Source organism: Oncorhynchus keta, chromosome 37, assembly GCF_023373465.1.
Source record: "Oncorhynchus keta strain PuntledgeMale-10-30-2019 chromosome 37, Oket_V2, whole genome shotgun sequence".
Lineage (NCBI taxonomy): Eukaryota > Metazoa > Chordata > Actinopteri > Salmoniformes > Salmonidae > Oncorhynchus > Oncorhynchus keta.
The window spans coordinates 18,715,838-18,735,543 of NC_068457.1; the positions used below are offsets into that span (position 1 = coordinate 18,715,838).

At 47.8% G+C, this 19,706-nt stretch overlaps 1 protein-coding gene and 1 pseudogene across 2 annotated transcripts in view; both read left to right on the forward strand.

The window, feature by feature from the left end:
• LOC118379765 (TRAF2 and NCK-interacting protein kinase-like) overlaps positions 1-16,370 on the forward strand; it is an 89,118-nt pseudogene extending 72,748 nt beyond the window's left edge.
• A 331-nt stretch (positions 16,371-16,701) lies between these two features.
• LOC118380910 (solute carrier family 2, facilitated glucose transporter member 2-like) overlaps positions 16,702-19,706 on the forward strand; it is a 40,660-nt gene continuing 37,655 nt past the window's right edge. For both annotated transcript variants that reach the window (XM_052499417.1, XM_052499418.1), the window contains exon 1: positions 16,702-16,966. In XM_052499417.1, the coding sequence (XP_052355377.1) occupies positions 16,952-16,966 (15 nt within the window). In that variant the 5' untranslated portion in view covers positions 16,702-16,951. The remainder of the gene's footprint in view (positions 16,967-19,706) is intronic.

Genomic DNA, 19,706 nt, shown 5'->3' on the forward strand with positions numbered 1-19,706 from the left:
ACACACCTCACTCACTCACACACACACACACACACACACACACACACACACACACACACAGTGTTGTATTTTTTTATTTTTTTATTCTACAGTTGTGCTCAATGCTTGTTTCTTTCCAGCAATTTGGATCTAAAGCCTCCTCCCCATTCGGTGACCCACAGTCCTATCAGACCTCCCCTACTGAAGACGAGGAAGAGAGCTCAGCTGGTAATGTTGTGTTAATGTTATTGTAAGGTTATTCTTTGGTTGCTGTAATGTTATGTTTATGTTGTTGTAAGGTTGTAATGTAGTGTAAACATTACAAAACACAACTGTGCTTCTATTTGTCCTATTTTACACATGTATAAGTGTGTATTAATACATGTGTGAAATGGAAATGTGTTTTTGAATATCCCAACTCTCCCAGAGACACCCTTGGTGAGCGGGGTCAAGGCCAGGGTCAGCGGCGACCTTAGAGCAATTAGGGTTAAGTGCCTTGCTCAAGGGCACAGCAGCAGATGTTTCACCTTGTCGGCTCAGGGATTCAAACCAGCAACCTTTTGGTTAGTGGCCCAAGGCTCTACCCTCTGGGCTACCTGCCTCCACTATACTATAACGTTGTTCTGTGGTTTCAGGTCTGTTCACCAGTGAGTTGCTGCATCAGGAGCAGGCCAGACTAGCCGAGGCCAGAAAGATCAGCGTGGTCAATGTGAACCCAACCAACATACGACCTCACAGTGACACGCCTGAGATACGCAAATACAAGAAGCGCTTCAACTCTGAGATACTGTGTGCTGCTCTTTGGGGTAAGACACTAGACACTAGATATTCTCACACACATGTGAACACACACACACACACATGTGAACACATACACACAGGCAAAGTCTCTCACACACATGTGAACACACACACACAGGCAAAGTCTCTCACACACATGTGCACACACACACACAGGCAAAGTCTCTCACACACATGTGCACACACACACACAGGCAAAGTCTCTCACACACATGTGAACACACACAGGCAAAGTCTCTCACACACATGTGAACACACACACAGGCAAAGTCTCTCACACACATGTGAACACACACACAGTCAAAGTCTCTCACACATGTGAACACACACAAGCAAAGTCTCTCACACACATGTGAACACACACAGGCAAAGTCTCTCACACACATGTGAACACACACAGGCAAAGTCTCTCACACACATGTGAACACACACACAGGCAAAGTCTCTCACACACATGTGAACACACACAGGCAAAGTCTCTCACACACATGTGAACACACACACAGGCAAAGTCTCTCACACACATGTGAACACACACACACAGGCAAAGTCTCTCACACACATGTGCACACACACACACAGTCAAAGTCTCTCACACACATGTGAACACACACAGTCAAAGTCTCTCACACACATGTGAACACACACAGGCAAGTCTCTCACACACATGAATGCACATGCACGTATGTAACTCACTCAATTGTATTCCCACATGCACACTGACAATGAATAATCCCTCTCTCTCGCTCTCTCTCTCTCTCTCTCTTTCTCTCTCTCTTTGAAACTCTATCTCTCCCCCCTCTCTGTGTCTCTTTTGAAACTCTCTCTCTCCCCTCTCTCTGTGTCTCTTTGGAAACTCTCTCTCTCCTCTCTCTGTGTCTCTTTGCAAACTCTCTCTCTCCTCTCTCTGTCTCTCCCCTATCTCTTTGTCTCTCTGTCTCTTTGGAAACTCTCTCTCTCCTCTCTCTCTCTCTGTCTCTCCCCCTCTCTCTTTGTCTCTCTGACTCTTTGGAAACTCTCTCTCTCCTCTCTCTCTCTCTGTCTCTTTGTCTCTCTGACTCTTTGGAAACTCTCTCTCTCCTCTCTCTCTCTCTGTCTCTTCCCCTCTCTCTTTGTCTCTCTGACTCTTTGGAAACTCTCTCTCTCCTCTCTCTCTCTCTGTCTCTCTCTCCTCTCTCTCTCTCTCTGTCTCTTTGGAAACTCTCTCTCTCCTCTCTCTCTCTCTGTCTCTCCCCCTCTCTCTTTGTCTCTCTCTGACTCTTTGGAAACTCTCTCTCTCCTCTCTCTCTCTCTGTCTCTCCCCCTCTCTCATTGTCTCTCTCTGTCTCTTTGGATACTCTCTCTCTCTCTCTCTCTCTGTCTCTCTCTCCTCTCTCTCTCTCTCTGTCTCTTGGATACTCTCTCTCTCCTCTCTCTCTCTCTGTCTCTCCCCCTCTCTCTTTGTCTCTCTCTGTCTCTTTGGAAACTCTCTCTCTCCTCTCTGTCTCTTGGATACTCTCTCTCTCTCCTCTCTCTCTCTGTCTCTCCCCCTCTCTCTTTGTCTCTCTCTGTCTCTTTGGAAACTCTCTCTCTCCTCTCTGTCTCTTGGATACTCTCTCTCTCCTCTCTCTCTCTCTGTCTCTCCCCCTCTCTCTTTGTCTCTCTCTGTCTCTTTGGAAACTCTCTCTCTCCTCTCTGTCTCTTGGATACTCTCTCTCTCCTCTCTCTCTCTCTGTCTCTCCCCCTCTCTCTTTGTCTCTCTCTGTCTCTTTGGAAACTCTCTCTCTCCTCTCTGTCTCTTTGGAAACTCTCTCTCTCCTCTCTCTCTCTCTGTCTCTCCCCCTGTCTCTTTGTCTCTCTCTGTCTCTTTGGAAACTCTCTCTCTCTCTTTCTCTTTGGAAACTCTCTCTCTCCTCTCTCTCTCTCTGTCTCTCCCCCTCTCTCTTTGTCTCTCTCTGTCTCTTTGGAAACTCTCTCTCTCCTCTCTCTCTCTCTCTGTCTCTCCCCCTCTCTCTTTGTCTCTCTCTGTCTCTTTGGAAACTCTCTCTCTCCTCTCTGACTCTTTGGAAACTCTCTCTCTCCTCTCTCTCTCTCTCTCTCTCCCCCTCTCTCTTTGTCTCTCTCTGTCTCTTTGGAAACTCTCTCTCTGTCTCTTTGGAAACTCTCTCTCTCCTCTCTATCTCTCTCTCTCCCCCTCTCTCTTTGTCTCTCTCTGTCTCTTTGGAAACTCTCTCTCTCTCTGTCTCTTTGGAAACTCTCTCTCTCCTCTCTCTCTCTCTATCTCTCCCCCTCTCTCTTTGTCTCTCTCTGTCTCTTTGGAAACTCTCTCTCTCCTCTCTCTCTCTCTCTGTCTCTCCCCCTCTCTCTTTGTCTCTCTCTGTCTCTTTGGAAACTCTCTCTCTCTCTCTCTCTGTCTCTTTGGAAACTCTCTCTCTCCTCTCTCTCTCTCTATCTCTCCCCCTCTCTCTTTGTCTCTCTCTGTCTCTTTGGAAACTCTCTCTCTCTGTCTCTTTGGAAACTCTCTCTCTCCTCTCTCTCTCTCTCTATCTCTCCCCCTCTCCCTTTGTCTCTCTCTGACTCTGGAAACTCTCTCTCCTCTCTCTCTCTTTGGATACTCTCTCTCTCCTCTCTCTCTCTCTCTGTCTCTCCCCCTCTCTCTTTGTCTCTATCTGTCTCTTTGGAAACTCTCTCTCTCCTCTCTCTCTCTCTCTCTGTCTCTCCCCCTCTCTCTTTGTCTCTCTCTGTCTTTTTGTAAACTCTCTCTCTCTCTCTCTCTCTCTCTGTCTCTCCCCCTCTCTCTTTGTCTCTCTCTGACTCTTTGGAAACTCTCTCTCTCTCTCTGTCTCTCTCTCCTCTCTCTCTCTCTCTGTCTCTTGGATACTCTCTCTCTCCTCTCTCTCTCTCTGTCTCTCCCCCTCTCTCGTTGTCTCTCTCTGTCTCTTTGGATACTCTCTCTCTCTCTCTGTCTCTCTCTCCTCTCTCTCTCTCTCTGTCTCTTGGATACTCTCTCTCTCCTCTCTCTCTCTCTGTCTCTCCCCCTCTCTCTTTGTCTCTCTCTGTCTCTTTGGAAACTCTCTCTCTCCTCTCTGTCTCTTGGATACTCTCTCTCTCCTCTCTCTCTCTGTCTCTCCCCCTCTCTCTTTGTCTCTCTCTGTCTCTTTGGAAACTCTCTCTCTCTCCTCTCTGTCTCTTTGGAAACTATCTCTCTCCTCTCTCTCTCTCTGTCTCTCCCCCTCTCTCTTTGTCTCTCTCTGTCTCTTTGGAAACTCTCTCTCTCTCTCTGTCTCTTTGGAAACTCTCTCTCTCCTCTCTCTCTCTCTGTCTCTCCCCCTCTCTCTTTGTCTCTCTCTGTCTCTTTGGAAACTCTCTCTCTCCTCTCTCTCTCTGTCTCTCCCCCTCTCTCTTTGTCTCTCTCTGTCTCTTTGGAAACTCTCTCTCTCCTCTCTCTCTCTCTGTCTCTCCCCCTCTCTCTTTGTCTCTCTCTGTCTCTTTGGAAACTCTCTCTCTCCTCTCTATCTCTCTGTCTCTCCCCCTCTCTCTTTGTCTCTCTCTGTCTCTTTGGAAACTCTCTCTCTCTCTGTCTCTTTGGAAACTCTCTCTCTCCTCTCTCTCTCTCTCTCTGTCTCTCCCCCTCTCTCTTTGTCTCTCTCTGTCTCTTTGGAAACTCTCTCTCTCTGTCTCTTTGGAAACTCTCTCTCTCCTCTCTCTCTCTCTATCTCTCCCCCTCTCTCTTTGTCTCTCTCTGTTTCTTTGGAAACTCTCTCTCTCTCTGTCTCTTTGGAAACTCTCTCTCTCCTCTCTCTCTCTCTATCTCTCCCCCTCTCTCTTTGTCTCTCTCTGACTCTTTGGAAACTCTCTCTCTCCTCTCTCTCTCTTTGGATACTCTCTCTCTCCTCTCTCTGTCTCTCCCCCTCTCTCTTTGTCTCTCTCTGTCTCTTTGGAAACTCTCTCTCTCCTCTCTCTCTCTCTCTGTCTCTCCCCCTCTCTCTTTGTCTCTCTCTGTCTCTTTGGAAACTCTCTCTCTCCTCTCTGTCTCTCCCCCTCTCTCTTTGTCTCGTTCTGACTCTTTGGAAACTCTCTCTCTCCTCTCTCTCTCTCTGTCTCTCCCGCTCTCTCTTTGTCTCTCTCTGACTCTTTGGAAACTCTCTCTCTCTCTCTCCTCTCTCTCTCTCTGTCTCTCTCTCTGTCTCTCTAGGTGTGAACCTGCTGGTGGGGACAGAGAATGGTTTGATGTTGCTTGACCGTAGCGGTCAGGGGAAGGTCTATAACCTGATAACCAGGAGACGCTTCCTACAGATGGACGTCCTGGAGGGACTTAATGTCCTGGTTACTATATCAGGTATTACCGACTGACCACAGAGGTCATAACCGCAACATGACCACAGAGGGAGAACGTTGCTCTGTTAGTTAAAGAACTGGAGGCCTGTAGAACATATCTGTTCTGATAGAGACATCTCTGTTTTCTCTCACTCTCTCTCCTCCTCCAGGGAAGAAGAATAAGCTGCGTGTGTACTACCTGTCCTGGCTGAGGAACAGGATACTCCACAATGACCCCGAGGTGGAGAAGAAGCAGGGATGGGTCACTGTAGGAGAGCTGGAGGGCTGCGTACACTACAAAGTCGGTACGGAACTCTCTCCCCTCTCTCTCTGTGTGTGTGTGTGTGTGTGTGTGTGTGTGTGTGTGTGTGTGTGTGTGTGTGTGTGTGTGTGTGTGTGTGTGTGTGTGTGTGTGTGTGTGTGTGTGTGTGTGTGTGTGTGTGTGTGTGTGTGTGTGTGTGTGACGGACCCACCTTTTGTGTGTGTGTTGCTGTCTCTTCTGTGTGTGTTGTTGACTCTCTCCTGTGTGTTGTTGACTCTCTCCTGTGTGTTGTTGTTTCCAGTAAAGTACGAGAGGATCAAGTTCCTGGTGATCGCTCAGAAGAACGCAGTGGAGATCTATGCCTGGGCCCCCAAACCCTACCACAAGTTCATGGCCTTCAAGGTAGCTCCCACACCGGGTTGAGATGTGATGCTGTAGTTAGGTAGACATCCTGGAAGTACAGGGACTACCTTCAAGGTAGCTGCCACACCGGGTTGAGATGTGATGCTGTAGTTAGGTAGACATCCTGGAAGTACAGGGACTACCTTCAAGGTAGCTCCCACACCGGGTTGAGATGTGATGCTGTAGTTAGATAGACATCCTGGAAGTACAGGGACTACCTTCAAGGTAGCTGCCACACCGGGTTGAGATGTGATGCTGTAGTTAGGTATACATCCTGGAAGTACAGGGACTACCTTCAAGGTAGCTCCCACACCGGGTTGAGATGTGATGCTGTAGTTAGGTAGACATCCTGGAAGTACAGGGACTACCTTCAAGGTAGCTGCCACACCGGGTTGAGATGTGATGCTGTAGTTAGATAGACATCCTGGAAGTACAGGGACTATCTTCAAGGTAGCTCCCACACCGGGTTGAGATGTGATGCTGTAGTTAGATAGACATCCTGGAAGTACAGGGACTACCTTCAAGGTAGCTCCCACACCGGGTTGAGATGTGATGCTGTAGTTAGGTAGACATCCTGGAAGTACAGGGACTACCTTCAAGGTAGCTCCCACACCGGGTTGAGATGTGATGCTGTAGTTAGATAGACATCCTAGAAGTACAGGGACTACCTTCAAGGTAGCTCCCACACCGGGTTGAGATGTGATGCTGTAGTTAGGTAGACATCCTGGAAGTACAGGGACTACCTTCAAGGTAGCTCCCACACCGGGTTGAGATGTGATGCTGTAGTTAGGTAGACATCCTGGAAGTACAGGGACTACCTTCAAGGTAGCTGCCACACCGGGTTGAGATGTGATGCTGTAGTTAGGTAGACATCCTGGAAGTACAGGGACTACCTTCAAGGTAGCTGCCACACCGGGTTGAGATGTGATGCTGTAGTTAGGTAGACATCCTGGAAGTACAGGGACTACCTTCAAGGTAGCTGCCACACCGGGTTGAGATGTGATGCTGTAGTTAGGTAGACATCCTGGAAGTACAGGGACTACCTTCAAGGTAGCTGCCACACCGGGTTGAGATGTGATGCTGTAGTTAGATAGACATCCTGGAAGTACAGGGACTACCTTCAAGGTAGCTGCCACACCGGGTTGAGATGTGATGCTGTAGTTAGATAGACATCCTGGAAGTACAGGGACTACCTTCAAGGTAGCTGCCACACCGGGTTGAGATTTTATGCTGTAGTTAGGTAGACATCCTGGAAGTACAGGGACTACCTTCAAGGTAGCTGCCACACCGGGTTGAGATGTGATGCTGTAGTTAGATAGACATCCTGGAAGTACAGGGACTACCTTCAAGGTAGCTCCCACACCGGGTTGAGATGTGATACTGTAGTTAGGTAGACATCCTGGAAGTACAGGGACTACCTTCAAGGTAGCTGCCACACCGGGTTGAGATGTGATGCTGTAGTTAGGTAGACATCCTGGAAGTACAGGGACTACCTTCAAGGTAGCTGCCACACCGGGTTGAGATGTGATGCTGTAGTTAGGTAGACATCCTGGAAGTACAGGGACTACCTTCAAGGTAGCTGCCACACCGGGTTGAGATGTGATGCTGTAGTTAGGTAGACATCCTGGAAGTACAGGGACTACCTTCAAGGTAGCTGCCACACCGGGTTGAGATGTGATGCTGTAGTTAGGTAGACATCCTGGAAGTACAGGGACTACCTTCAAGGTAGCTGCCACACCGGGTTGAGATGTGATGCTGTAGTTAGGTAGACATCCTGGAAGTACAGGGACTACCTTCAAGGTAGCTGCCACACCGGGTTGAGATGTGATGCTGTAGTTAGGTAGACATCCTGGAAGTACAGGGACTACCTTCAAGGTAGCTCCCACACCGGGTTGAGATGTGATGCTGTAGTTAGGTAGACATACTGGAAGTACAGGGACTACCTTCAAGGTAGCTCCCACACCGGGTTGAGATGTGATGCTGTAGTTAGGTAGACATCCTGGAAGTACAGGGACTACCTTCAAGGTAGCTCCCACACCGGGTTGAGATGTGATGCTGTAGTTAGATAGACATCCTAGAAGTACAGGGACTACCTTCAAGGTAGCTCCCACACCGGGTTGAGATGTGATGCTGTAGTTAGGTAGACATCCTGGAAGTACAGGGACTACCTTCAAGGTAGCTCCCACACCGGGTTGAGATGTGATGCTGTAGTTAGGTAGACATCCTGGAAGTACAGGGACTACCTTCAAGGTAGCTGCCACACCGGGTTGAGATGTGATGCTGTAGTTAGGTAGACATCCTGGAAGTACAGGGACTACCTTCAAGGTAGCTGCCACACCGGGTTGAGATGTGATGCTGTAGTTAGGTAGACATCCTGGAAGTACAGGGACTACCTTCAAGGTAGCTGCCACACCGGGTTGAGATGTGATGCTGTAGTTAGGTAGACATCCTGGAAGTACAGGGACTACCTTCAAGGTAGCTGCCACACCGGGTTGAGATGTGATGCTGTAGTTAGATAGACATCCTGGAAGTACAGGGACTACCTTCAAGGTAGCTGCCACACCGGGTTGAGATGTGATGCTGTAGTTAGATAGACATCCTGGAAGTACAGGGACTACCTTCAAGGTAGCTGCCACACCGGGTTGAGATTTTATGCTGTAGTTAGGTAGACATCCTGGAAGTACAGGGACTACCTTCAAGGTAGCTGCCACACCGGGTTGAGATGTGATGCTGTAGTTAGATAGACATCCTGGAAGTACAGGGACTACCTTCAAGGTAGCTCCCACACCGGGTTGAGATGTGATACTGTAGTTAGGTAGACATCCTGGAAGTACAGGGACTACCTTCAAGGTAGCTGCCACACCGGGTTGAGATGTGATGCTGTAGTTAGGTAGACATCCTGGAAGTACAGGGACTACCTTCAAGGTAGCTGCCACACCGGGTTGAGATGTGATGCTGTAGTTAGGTAGACATCCTGGAAGTACAGGGACTACCTTCAAGGTAGCTGCCACACCGGGTTGAGATGTGATGCTGTAGTTAGGTAGACATCCTGGAAGTACAGGGACTACCTTCAAGGTAGCTGCCACACCGGGTTGAGATGTGATGCTGTAGTTAGGTAGACATCCTGGAAGTACAGGGACTACCTTCAAGGTAGCTGCCACACCGGGTTGAGATGTGATGCTGTAGTTAGGTAGACATCCTGGAAGTACAGGGACTACCTTCAAGGTAGCTGCCACACCGGGTTGAGATGTGATGCTGTAGTTAGGTAGACATCCTGGAAGTACAGGGACTACCTTCAAGGTAGCTCCCACACCGGGTTGAGATGTGATGCTGTAGTTAGGTAGACATACTGGAAGTACAGGGACTACCTTCAAGGTAGCTCCCACACCGGGTTGAGATGTGATGCTGTAGTTAGGTAGACATCCTGGAAGTACAGGGACTACCTTCAAGGTAGCTCCCACACCGGGTTGAGATTTTATGCTGTAGTTAGGTAGACATCCTGGAAGTACAGGGACTACCTTCAAGGTAGCTGCCACACCGGGTTGAGATGTGATGCTGTAGTTAGGTAGACATCCTGGAAGTACAGGGACTACCTTCAAGGTAGCTGCCACACTGGGTTGAGATGTGATGCTGTAGTTAGATAGACATCCTGGAAGTACAGGGACTACCTTCAAGGTAGCTCCCACACCGGGTTGAGATGTGATACTGTAGTTAGGTAGACATACTGGAAGTACAGGGACTACCTTCAAGGTAGCTCCCACACCGGGTTGAGATGTGATGCTGTAGTTAGGTAGACATCCTGGAAGTACAGGGACTACCTTCAAGGTAGCTCCCACACCGGGTTGAGATGTGATGCTGTAGTTAGGTAGACATCCTGGAAGTACAGTGACTACCTTCAAGGTAGCTCCCACACCGGGTTGAGATGTGATGCTGTAGTTAGATAGACATCCTGGAAGTACAGGGACTACCTTCAAGGTAGCTGCCACACCGGGTTGAGATGTGATGCTGTAGTTAGGTAGACATCCTGGAAGTACAGGGACTACCTTCAAGGTAGCTGCCACACCGGGTTGAGATGTGATGCTGTAGTTAGGTAGACATCCTGGAAGTACAGGGACTACCTTCAAGGTAGCTGCCACACCGGGTTGAGATGTGATGCTGTAGTTAGGTAGACATCCTGGAAGTACAGGGACTACCTTCAAGGTAGCTGCCACACCGGGTTGAGATGTGATGCTGTAGTTAGGTAGACATCCTGGAAGTACAGGGACTACCTTCAAGGTAGCTCCCACACCGGGTTGAGATGTGATGCTGTAGTTAGATAGACATCCTGGAAGTACAGGGACTACCTTCAAGGTAGCTGCCACACCGGGTTGAGATGTGATGCTGTAGTTAGATAGACATCCTGGAAGTACAGGGACTACCTTCAAGGTAGCTCCCACACCGGGTCGAGGTGTGATGCTGTAGTTAGGTAGACATCCTGGAAGTACAGGGACTACCTTCAAGGTAGCTCACACCGGGTTGAGATGTGATGCTGTAGTTAGGTAGACATCCTGGAAGTACAGGGACTACCTTCAAGGTAGCTGCCACACCGGGTTGAGATGTGATGCTGTAGTTAGTAGACATCCTGGAAGTACAGGGACTACCTTCAAGGTAGCTCCCACACCGGGTTGAGATGTGATGCTGTAGTTAGATAGACATCCTGGAAGTACAGGGACTACCTTCAAGGTAGCTGCCACACCGGGTTGAGATGTGATGCTGTAGTTAGATAGACATCCTGGAAGTACAGGGACTACCTTCAAGGTAGCTCCCACACCGGGTCGAGGTGTGATGCTGTAGTTAGGTAGACATCCTGGAAGTACAGGGACTACCTTCAAGGTAGCTCCCACACCGGGTTGAGATGTGATGCTGTAGTTAGGTAGACATCCTGGAAGTACAGGGACTACCTTCAAGGTAGCTGCCACACCGGGTTGAGATGTGATGCTGTAGTTAGGTAGACATCCTGGAAGTACAGGGACTACCTTCAAGGTAGCTGCCACACCGGGTTGAGATGTGATGCTGTAGTTAGGTAGACATCCTGGAAGTACAGGGACTACCTTCAAGGTAGCTGCCACACCGGGTTGAGATGTGATGCTGTAGTTAGGTAGACATCCTGGAAGTACAGGGACTACCTTCAAGGTAGCTGCCACACCGGGTTGAGATGTGATGCTGTAGTTAGGTAGACAACCTGGAAGTACAGGGACTACCTTCAAGGTAGCTCCCACACCGGGTTGAGATGTGATGCTGTAGTTAGATAGACATCCTGGAAGTACAGGGACTACCTTCAAGGTAGCTGCCACACCGGGTTGAGATGTGATGCTGTAGTTAGATAGACATCCTGGAAGTACAGGGACTACCTTCAAGGTAGCTCCCACACCGGGTCGAGGTGTGATGCTGTAGTTAGGTAGACATCCTGGAAGTACAGGGACTACCTTCAAGGTAGCTCCCACACCGGGTTGAGATGTGATGCTGTAGTTAGGTAGACATCCTGGAAGTACAGGGACTACCTTCAAGGTAGCTCCCACACCGGGTTGAGATGTGATGCTGTAGTTAGGTAGACATCCTGGAAGTACAGGGACTACCTTCAAGGTAGCTGCCACACCGGGTTGAGATGTGATGCTGTAGTTAGGTAGACATCCTGGAAGTACAGGGACTACCTTCAAGGTAGCTGCCACACCGGGTTGAGATGTGATGCTGTAGTTAGGTAGACATCCTGGAAGTACAGGGACTACCTTCAAGGTAGCTCCCACACCGGGTTGAGATGTGATGCTGTAGTTAGGTAGACATCCTGGAAGTACAGGGACTACCTTCAAGGTAGCTCCCACACCGGGTTGAGATATGATACTGTAGTTAGGTAGACATACTGGAAGTACAGGGACTACCTTCAAGGTAGCTGCCACACCGGGTTGAGATGTGATGCTGTAGTTAGGTAGACATCCTGGAAGTACAGGGACTACCTTCAAGGTAGCTGCCACACCGGGTTGAGATGTGATGCTGTAGTTAGGTAGACATCCTGGAAGTACAGGGACTACCTTCAAGGTAGCTGCCACACCGGGTTGAGATGTGATGCTGTAGTTAGGTAGACATCCTGGAAGTACAGGGACTACCTTCAAGGTAGCTCCCACACCGGGTCGAGGTGTGATGCTGTAGTTAGGTAGACATCCTGGAAGTACAGGGACTACCTTCAAGGTAGCTCCCACACCGGGTTGAGATGTGATGCTGTAGTTAGGTAGACATCCTGGAAGTACAGGGACTACCTTCAAGGTAGCTGCCACACCGGGTTAAGATGTGATGCTGTAGTTAGGTAGACATCCTGGAAGTACAGGGACTACCTTCAAGGTAGCTCCCACACCGGGTTGAGATGTGATGCTGTAGTTAGGTAGACATCCTGGAAGTACAGGGACTACCTTCAAGGTAGCTCCCACACCGGGTTGAGATGTGATACTGTAGTTAGATAGACATCCTGGAAGTACAGGGACTACCTTCAAGGTAGCTGCCACACCGGGTTGAGATGTGATGCTGTAGTTAGATAGACATCCTGGAAGTACAGAGACTACCTTCAAGGTAGCTCCCACACCGGGTTGAGATGTGATGCTGTAGTTAGGTAGACATCCTGGAAGTACAGGGACTACCTTCAAGGTAGCTGCCACACCGGGTTGAGATGTGATGCTGTAGTTAGATAGACATCCTGGAAGTACAGGGACTACCTTCAAGGTAGCTCCCACACCGGGTTGAGATGTGATGCTGTAGTTAGGTAGACATCCTGGAAGTACAGGGACTACCTTCAAGGTAGCTGCCACACCGGGTTGAGATGTGATGCTGTATTTAGGTAGACATCCTGGAAGTACAGGGACTACCTTCAAGGTAGCTCCCACACCGGGTTGAGATGTGATGCTGTAGTTAGATAGACATCCTGGATGTACAGGGACTACCTTCAAGGTAGCTGCCACACCGGGTTGAGAGGAAATGTTGCACCGTTGTCTGTGACAATACTATGGGGTCCGTCACGTTGTCTGATACTAGTTACTCTGGGGTCAATAGTAACACTTCTCCCTCCCCCCACCTCCCAGTCGTTCACTGACCTGCAGCACCGCCCCCAGCTGGTTGACCTGACGGTGGAGGAGGGGCAGAGGTTAAAGGTCATCTACGGCTCCAGCCTGGGCTTCCATGTCATCGACGTCGACTCTGGCAACCCTTACGACATCTACGTCCCCTCACACGTAAGTCTGTGTGTGGTGTGATATATATAGTACAGGGAGATAGACAGTAGATAACCATTACCTCTGTCTATCTGTAGATTCAGACCCAGGTGACTCCCCATTCCATCGTCATTCTTCCTAAGACAGACGGGATGGAGATGTTGTTGTGTTATGAAGATGAGGGAGTCTACGTCAATACCTACGGACGCATCACTAAAGACGTCGTGCTGCAGTGGGGAGAGATGCCTACTTCTGTTGGTGAGTGTGTGTGTGTGTTTTTGTGTGGGTGTTTGTGTGAGCTCAGCTTCGTTTTAGGCCTGTGGGAACTTGTTTAGGTTCATGTGAAGTTTAATCAGATTCAATCTCAACTCTGTTGTGTTCCATAATAGAACAGTGTAGTCTACAGTGAAACTAACAGTGTATTCTTTAACTCTCTCCTTCATCCTCTCTATCTACCCTCCTCTATCTATCTATCTCTCTCTCTCTCTCTATCTCTCTCTCTTTCTCTCTCTTTCTCTCTCTTTCTCTCTATCCTTGCTCCTCCAGCCTATATCCACTCTAGCCAGATCATGGGCTGGGGGGAGAAGGCCATAGAGATCAGGTCTGTGGAGACAGGACACCTGGACGGGGTCTTCATGCACAAGAGAGCCCAGAGACTCAAGTTCCTGTGTGAGAGGAATGACAAGGTAAACAACATGCACACACACACACACACACACACACACACACACACACACACACACACACACACACACACACACACACACACACACACACACACACACACACACACACACACACACACACACACACATTCATATTCTCTATTGCCTGTATCAATCATGTCTTCTCATGCTGTTTGTGTTTGTGTGTGGGTGTGTGTCTAGGTGTTCTTTGCATCGGTGAGGTCTGGAGGCAGCAGTCAGGTCTTCTTCATGACCCTCAACCGTAGCTCCATGATGAACTGGTGAAACTAACTCCTGCCACCATCTTCCTATTGGCCTGCTCAGCTGTCGATCACGGGCCAACGCTAATTTCAGAAGCCAATTAAAACAATGGACCAAGAGAATCAAATCGCACCCTGAATCAAACAAGTGAATTGAATAATGGGATAGTCCAACACTGAATCTAACTGAGAGAGTCAAACACTGAATGAATCGAACGCTGAGGGAATCAAATATCAAATCAGTGTGAAAGAATTGAAGTGTAAATGAATCAAGCTCTGAGAGAATCAAACTTAAAGACAGTGAAACACTGAGAGACTACAACACTGTAACAGACATAAAGGACTATAAAGAATGAAATAATAAAAATATAAAAAAGATAAAGACTGGTATGAAGAGGAGTCTGAATCAACGGGGGCGCTGGTTTCCCGGTTTTCCAAGATCTCGACTACCGTCTGTGGAGACGAACCGGAACTTCCGGATCCTAATCTTTCTCTCCTCCACTTCATCCTTCACTCCCCCCCCTCTCTCCACCACTCCACCCCTCTCTCCACCACTCCACCCCTCTTCTCTAAAATATTGGCTATGTCCCTTTAAAACAAAATCCCCGCCTCTGTCTCCCTCATCTTCTCCTCCTGTCCCTCTGTCTCCCTCCTCTTCTCCTCCTGTCCCTCTGTCTCCCTCCTCTTCTCCTCCTGTCCCTCTGTCTCCCTCCTCTTCTCCTCCTGTCCCTCTGTCTCCCTCCTCTTCTCCTCCTGTTCCTCTGTCTCCCTCCTCTTCTCCTCCTGTCCCTCTGTCTCCCTCCTCTTCTCCTCCTGTCCCTCTGTCTCCCTCCTCTTCTCCTCCTGTCCCTCTGTCTCCCTCCTCTTCTCCTCCTGTCCCTCTGTCTCCCTCATCTTCTCCTCCTGTCCCTCTGTCTCCCTCCTCTTCTCCTCCTGTCCCTCTGTCTCCCTCCTCTTCTCCTCCTGTCCCTCTGTCTCCCTCCTCTTCTCCTCCTGTCCCTCTGTCTCCCTCATCTTCTCCTCCTGTCCCTCTGTCTCCCTCCTCTTCTCCTCCTGTTCCTCTGTCTCCCTCCTCTTCTCCTCCTGTCCCTCTGTCTCCCTCCTCTTCTCCTCCTGTCCCTCTGTCTCCCTCCTCTTCTTCTCCTGTCCCTCTGTCTCCCTCCTCTTCTCCTCCTGTCCCTCTGTCTCCCTCCTCTTCTCCTCCTGTCCCTCTATCCACTCTGAAGTCTTTCAATTCTCAAGGTGCTGCATCAGATAAACTGTCATGTTAAAACAAAACAAGAATAACAACATTCTGCTGTTTACTAGAAATATGCTTTCATTCTGTCTTTTAAATAACACATTGTTCAAGTTTTGTTTCTTGTTTATTTAGGTACATTAAAATAACTTTTGAATTGTAATGTGAAGAGCTTGATAACTTGCACAGCACACTGCTAGTTTCTGCCGTTCAGTTTGTGTGTTTTATGTTATGCTGAAATGCCAGAGGAAAACCTGATTCAACTGAGAATCATTTGAGAATTGTCTGAGAATGAACCACTCTGTGTCTGTCTGTCTTATCTTCTCTGTGTGTAAAGAATTATTGCGTAAAGCTGTCTCCCACCTGATTGGTCTGGTCTGATTGTGACTCCTTTCTGTTTGTACGGTGCCAAGCATGATGAAGCAAACTGATTTATCTACCGTTGTGTTGTTCACTCTTTTCTGTTGGTTTACCATTTTATTTTAACTATTTGATAGCATCTTATGTCCTTAGATTGAACATGATCATTTTATCTTTTTTTTAAAACTTAATTTATAAAAAAATGTTTGACATTTTATTAAACATTTGCATTTCTGAAAACAAAGATGAGAACATCTGAAGCTGTTGTCCTTCATGCTTTTTAAGCCATGCTGTAGAACTCCATTACCCAGAATGCAACAGTTCTGTGAGGTGTGGGTCATGTATGTATATTTAGTGACTGCAAACACATTCATCAAAGAAATATTACATTCACCGAGACCCACTCCCTCAAATTACAAACAAGTGCAGGGGACACCCTTTTGTCTGGGAAATCCTTTAAATGTCATGCTTAAGTTACTGTTATGGAGACAGGTTGCTTTTTAGAATGTTAGCAATAAAGAGTTGTGCTGATTGAACGTGTGTGTGTGTGTGTGTGTGTGTGTGTGTGTGTGTGTGTGTGTGTGTGTGTGTGTGTGTGTGTGTGTGTGTGTGTGTGTGTGTGTGTGTGTGTGTGTGTGTGTGTGTGTGTGTGTGTGTGTGTGTGTGTGTGTGTGTGTGTGTGTGTGTGTGTGTGATACACCTCTATCTGGTGAACAGGCTGCTGATCACTACTTTTGGACTCTTGTCTTTAAAAGAAAAACTCTAGACCTCTTTGTTTCTGAATGACAAACTCATCACTAATGTTTTGGTTTCTATGTTTTGTAAAACAGTCAAATAAATGATACTGGAACATTCTTTTTTTCTTTTTTTTCGTATTTCTGTTTATATTCTGTGATGTGTGTGTGTGTGTAGGGGTTGCAGTGTAAGTTATCAGCTGAGGCCACCGACCCTCAGACTTTGTCCCTGTTGAAGGTATATCATTAACCCTACCTAATACTGTCCCTCCCTGTGTGTGTGTGTGTGTGTGTGTGTGTGTGTGTGTCAGACCTTCCCCCTCATTTAGAGCCAATGTGCTGAGCTCAGGATGACCAGGGTGTGTGTGTGAACAGTGGATACCAGCCCAGACACTGTGTGTGTGTTCACTAATCACTATCACAGACCACCATGAAAACGGTGACAAACACAACCTAAGACAGGAGGGGAAGTGTGTTAGGCACCATGTGTGATGGTAATGATGACATGAATGATAAACAGCCACCAGTAAGGTGTACAGATAGAGAGGTGCTCTGCTCCGGTGTGTCTTTCTGTCCAGTGCTGTGTGTATGTCGAGATGAGTGCGTGGACACAGCGTGATCCCAGGGATTGATGATTACCCTGTAAGTGTGTGTGTGATCAGTTCATGTTGTTGGAGCTGGTGTCGAGACTCTGAACCCGTCATGGAGTCGGGAAAGGTAAGATCTTTGTACACTTTTACACACTCGAGCTCTCACACACACACTCGTTTTGAGGTATCTAATCCATTTACTAAACAGATGTTGAAAGCCAAGTTGCTGGTTTTATAATGTAGTAAAAGCTCCTGCTGTTCAATCCTGACTGACACTCTGTAGCTACACACAAGGACAGCAGTGTGTGTGAGAATGTGTTTATATTTTATTTAACTAGGCATTCAGAACACATTCTTATTTACAATGACAGCCTACCAGGGAACAGTGGGTTAATTGCCTTGTTCAGGGGCAGAACGACAGATTTTTACCTCGTCAGCTCGGGGATTTGATCCAGCAACCTTTCCGGTTACTGGCCCACCGCTCTAACTACTAGGCTCCCTGCCGCCCCTGAATGTGTGCATCGTGTACGTGTGCATCGTGTGTCGTGATTGAACCGAGGGAGAGTACCATTTCATTTGACAGTTCATTTGTTGATGGTATGAGGGAGTTGGTTCGATCAGTTTGTTTTTTTAGTTCTGAGAGAAACACATCTGGAAACAGGAACAGCAGCAAGCAGTCTGTGTTTATTCCATCATTGACACACCTTTATCACTTTGTTAGGGGGCAGAGGAGCTTTAATATTACAGACAGATTGTAGCTTCCATCATTGTAATTGACTGCATCATCTCCAACCCCCATATATATATATTGTTTAGTAAATATATATTATTTTAAATATATATCTTATTTAATATATTTCCCTTTATTATTTTCCCCTAATTGGATTAAACTAATGGACAACAATACTTGGGCTTCTACTTCCAGTTTATACATACATTTGGTTTGTTTTCAGTCCCATCCTTCAGCTCTCCTCAACCCCTCCCATCTATCTCTGAAGACCATCCAGTTTTGACTTCAAGCTGTCGTAGATGTTCCACTGTGTGATGTTTCACAAAAGTTCTGAACCTTTCTATTCTCGTAGTTTCTACAGATTGTAAATGAAAGATAAACACCTTTGCTAAGAGTTTTATTACATTATTGGCTGATTGACTATGACTTATCAAATCACCCAGCAGTGCAATTTGCAGAGTTAGCTCCAATTAAATGTTTCAATTGTTTAGCCATTCCTGAACCTTTGACCAAAAACAAGTGAGCTAATGACTCTGTCTCTTCGCAGCAAATGGAAACACTTAGCTTAGTTCATAGACCCTGGAATCGGTACATCCAACTATTTTGCAACCTGTATCAAATCAAATCAAATGTATTTATATAGCCCTTCGTACATCAGCTGATATCTCAAAGTGCTGTACAGAAACCCAGCCTAAAACCCCAAACAGCAAGCAATGCAGGTGTAGAAGCACGGTGGCTAGGAAAAACTCCCTAGAAAGGCCAAAACTTAGGAAGAAACCTAGAGAGGAACCAGGCTATGTGGGGTGGCCAGTCCTCTTCTGGCTGTGCCGGGCGGAGATTGTAACAGAACATGGCCAAGATGTTCAAATGTTCATAAATGACCAGCATGGTCAAATAATAATAATCACAGGCAGAACAGTTGAAACTGGACCAGCAGCACGGCCAGGTGGACTGGGGACAGCAAGGAGTCATCATGTCAGGTAGTCCTGAGGCATGGCCCTGGGGCTCAAGTCCTCCGAGAGAGAGAAAGAAAGAGAGAATTAGAGAGAGTATACTTAAATTCACACAGGACACTGGATAGGGCAGGAGAAGTACTCCAAATATAACAAACTGACCCTAGCCCCCCGACACATAAACTACTGCAGCATAAATACTGGAGGCTGAGACAGGAGGGGTCAGGAGACACTGTGGCCCCATCCGATGACACCCCCGGACAGGGCCAAACGGGAAGGATATATCCCCACCCACTTTGCCAATGCACAGCCTCCACACCACTAGAGGGATATCTTCAACCACCAACTTCCCATCCTGAGACAAGGCCGAGTTTAGCCCACAAAGATCTCCGCCACGGCACAACCCAAGGGGGGGCGCCAACCCAGACAGGAAGATCACATCAGTGACTCAACCCACTCAAGTGACGCACCCCTCCTAGGGACGGTATGAAAGAGCCCTAGTAAAGCCAGTGACTCAGCCCCTGTAATAGGGTTAGAGGCAGAGAATCCCAGTGGAAAGAGGGGAACCGGCCAGGCAGAGACAGCAAGAGCGGTTCGTTGCTCCAGAGCCTTTCCGTTTACTTTCACACTCCTGGGCCAGACTACACTCAATCATGTGACCCACTGAAGAGATTCATCTTCAGTAAAGACTTAAAGGTTGAGACCGAGTTTGTGTCTCTCACATGGGTAGGCAGACCATTCCATAAAAATGGAGCTCTATAGGAGAAAGCCCTGCCTCCAGCTGTTTGCTTAGAAATTCTAGGGACAATTAGGAGGCCTGCGTCTTGTGACCGTAGCGTAGGTGTAGGTATGTACGGCAGGATCAAATCAGGGAGATAGGTAGGAGCAAGCCCATGTAATGCTTTGTAGGTTAGCAGTAAAACCTTGAAATCAGCCCTTGCCTTGACAGGAAGCCAGTGCAGGGAGGCTAGCACTGGAGTAATATGATCCAATTTTTGGGTTCTAGTCAGGATTCTAGCAGCCGTATTTAGCACTAACTGAAGTTCATTTAGTGCTTTATCCGGGTAGCCGGAAAGTAGAGCATTGCAGTAGTCTAACCTAGAAGTGACAAAAGCATGGAATCATTTTTCTGCATCATTTTTGGACAGAAAGTTTCTGATTTTTGCAATGTTACGTAGATGGAA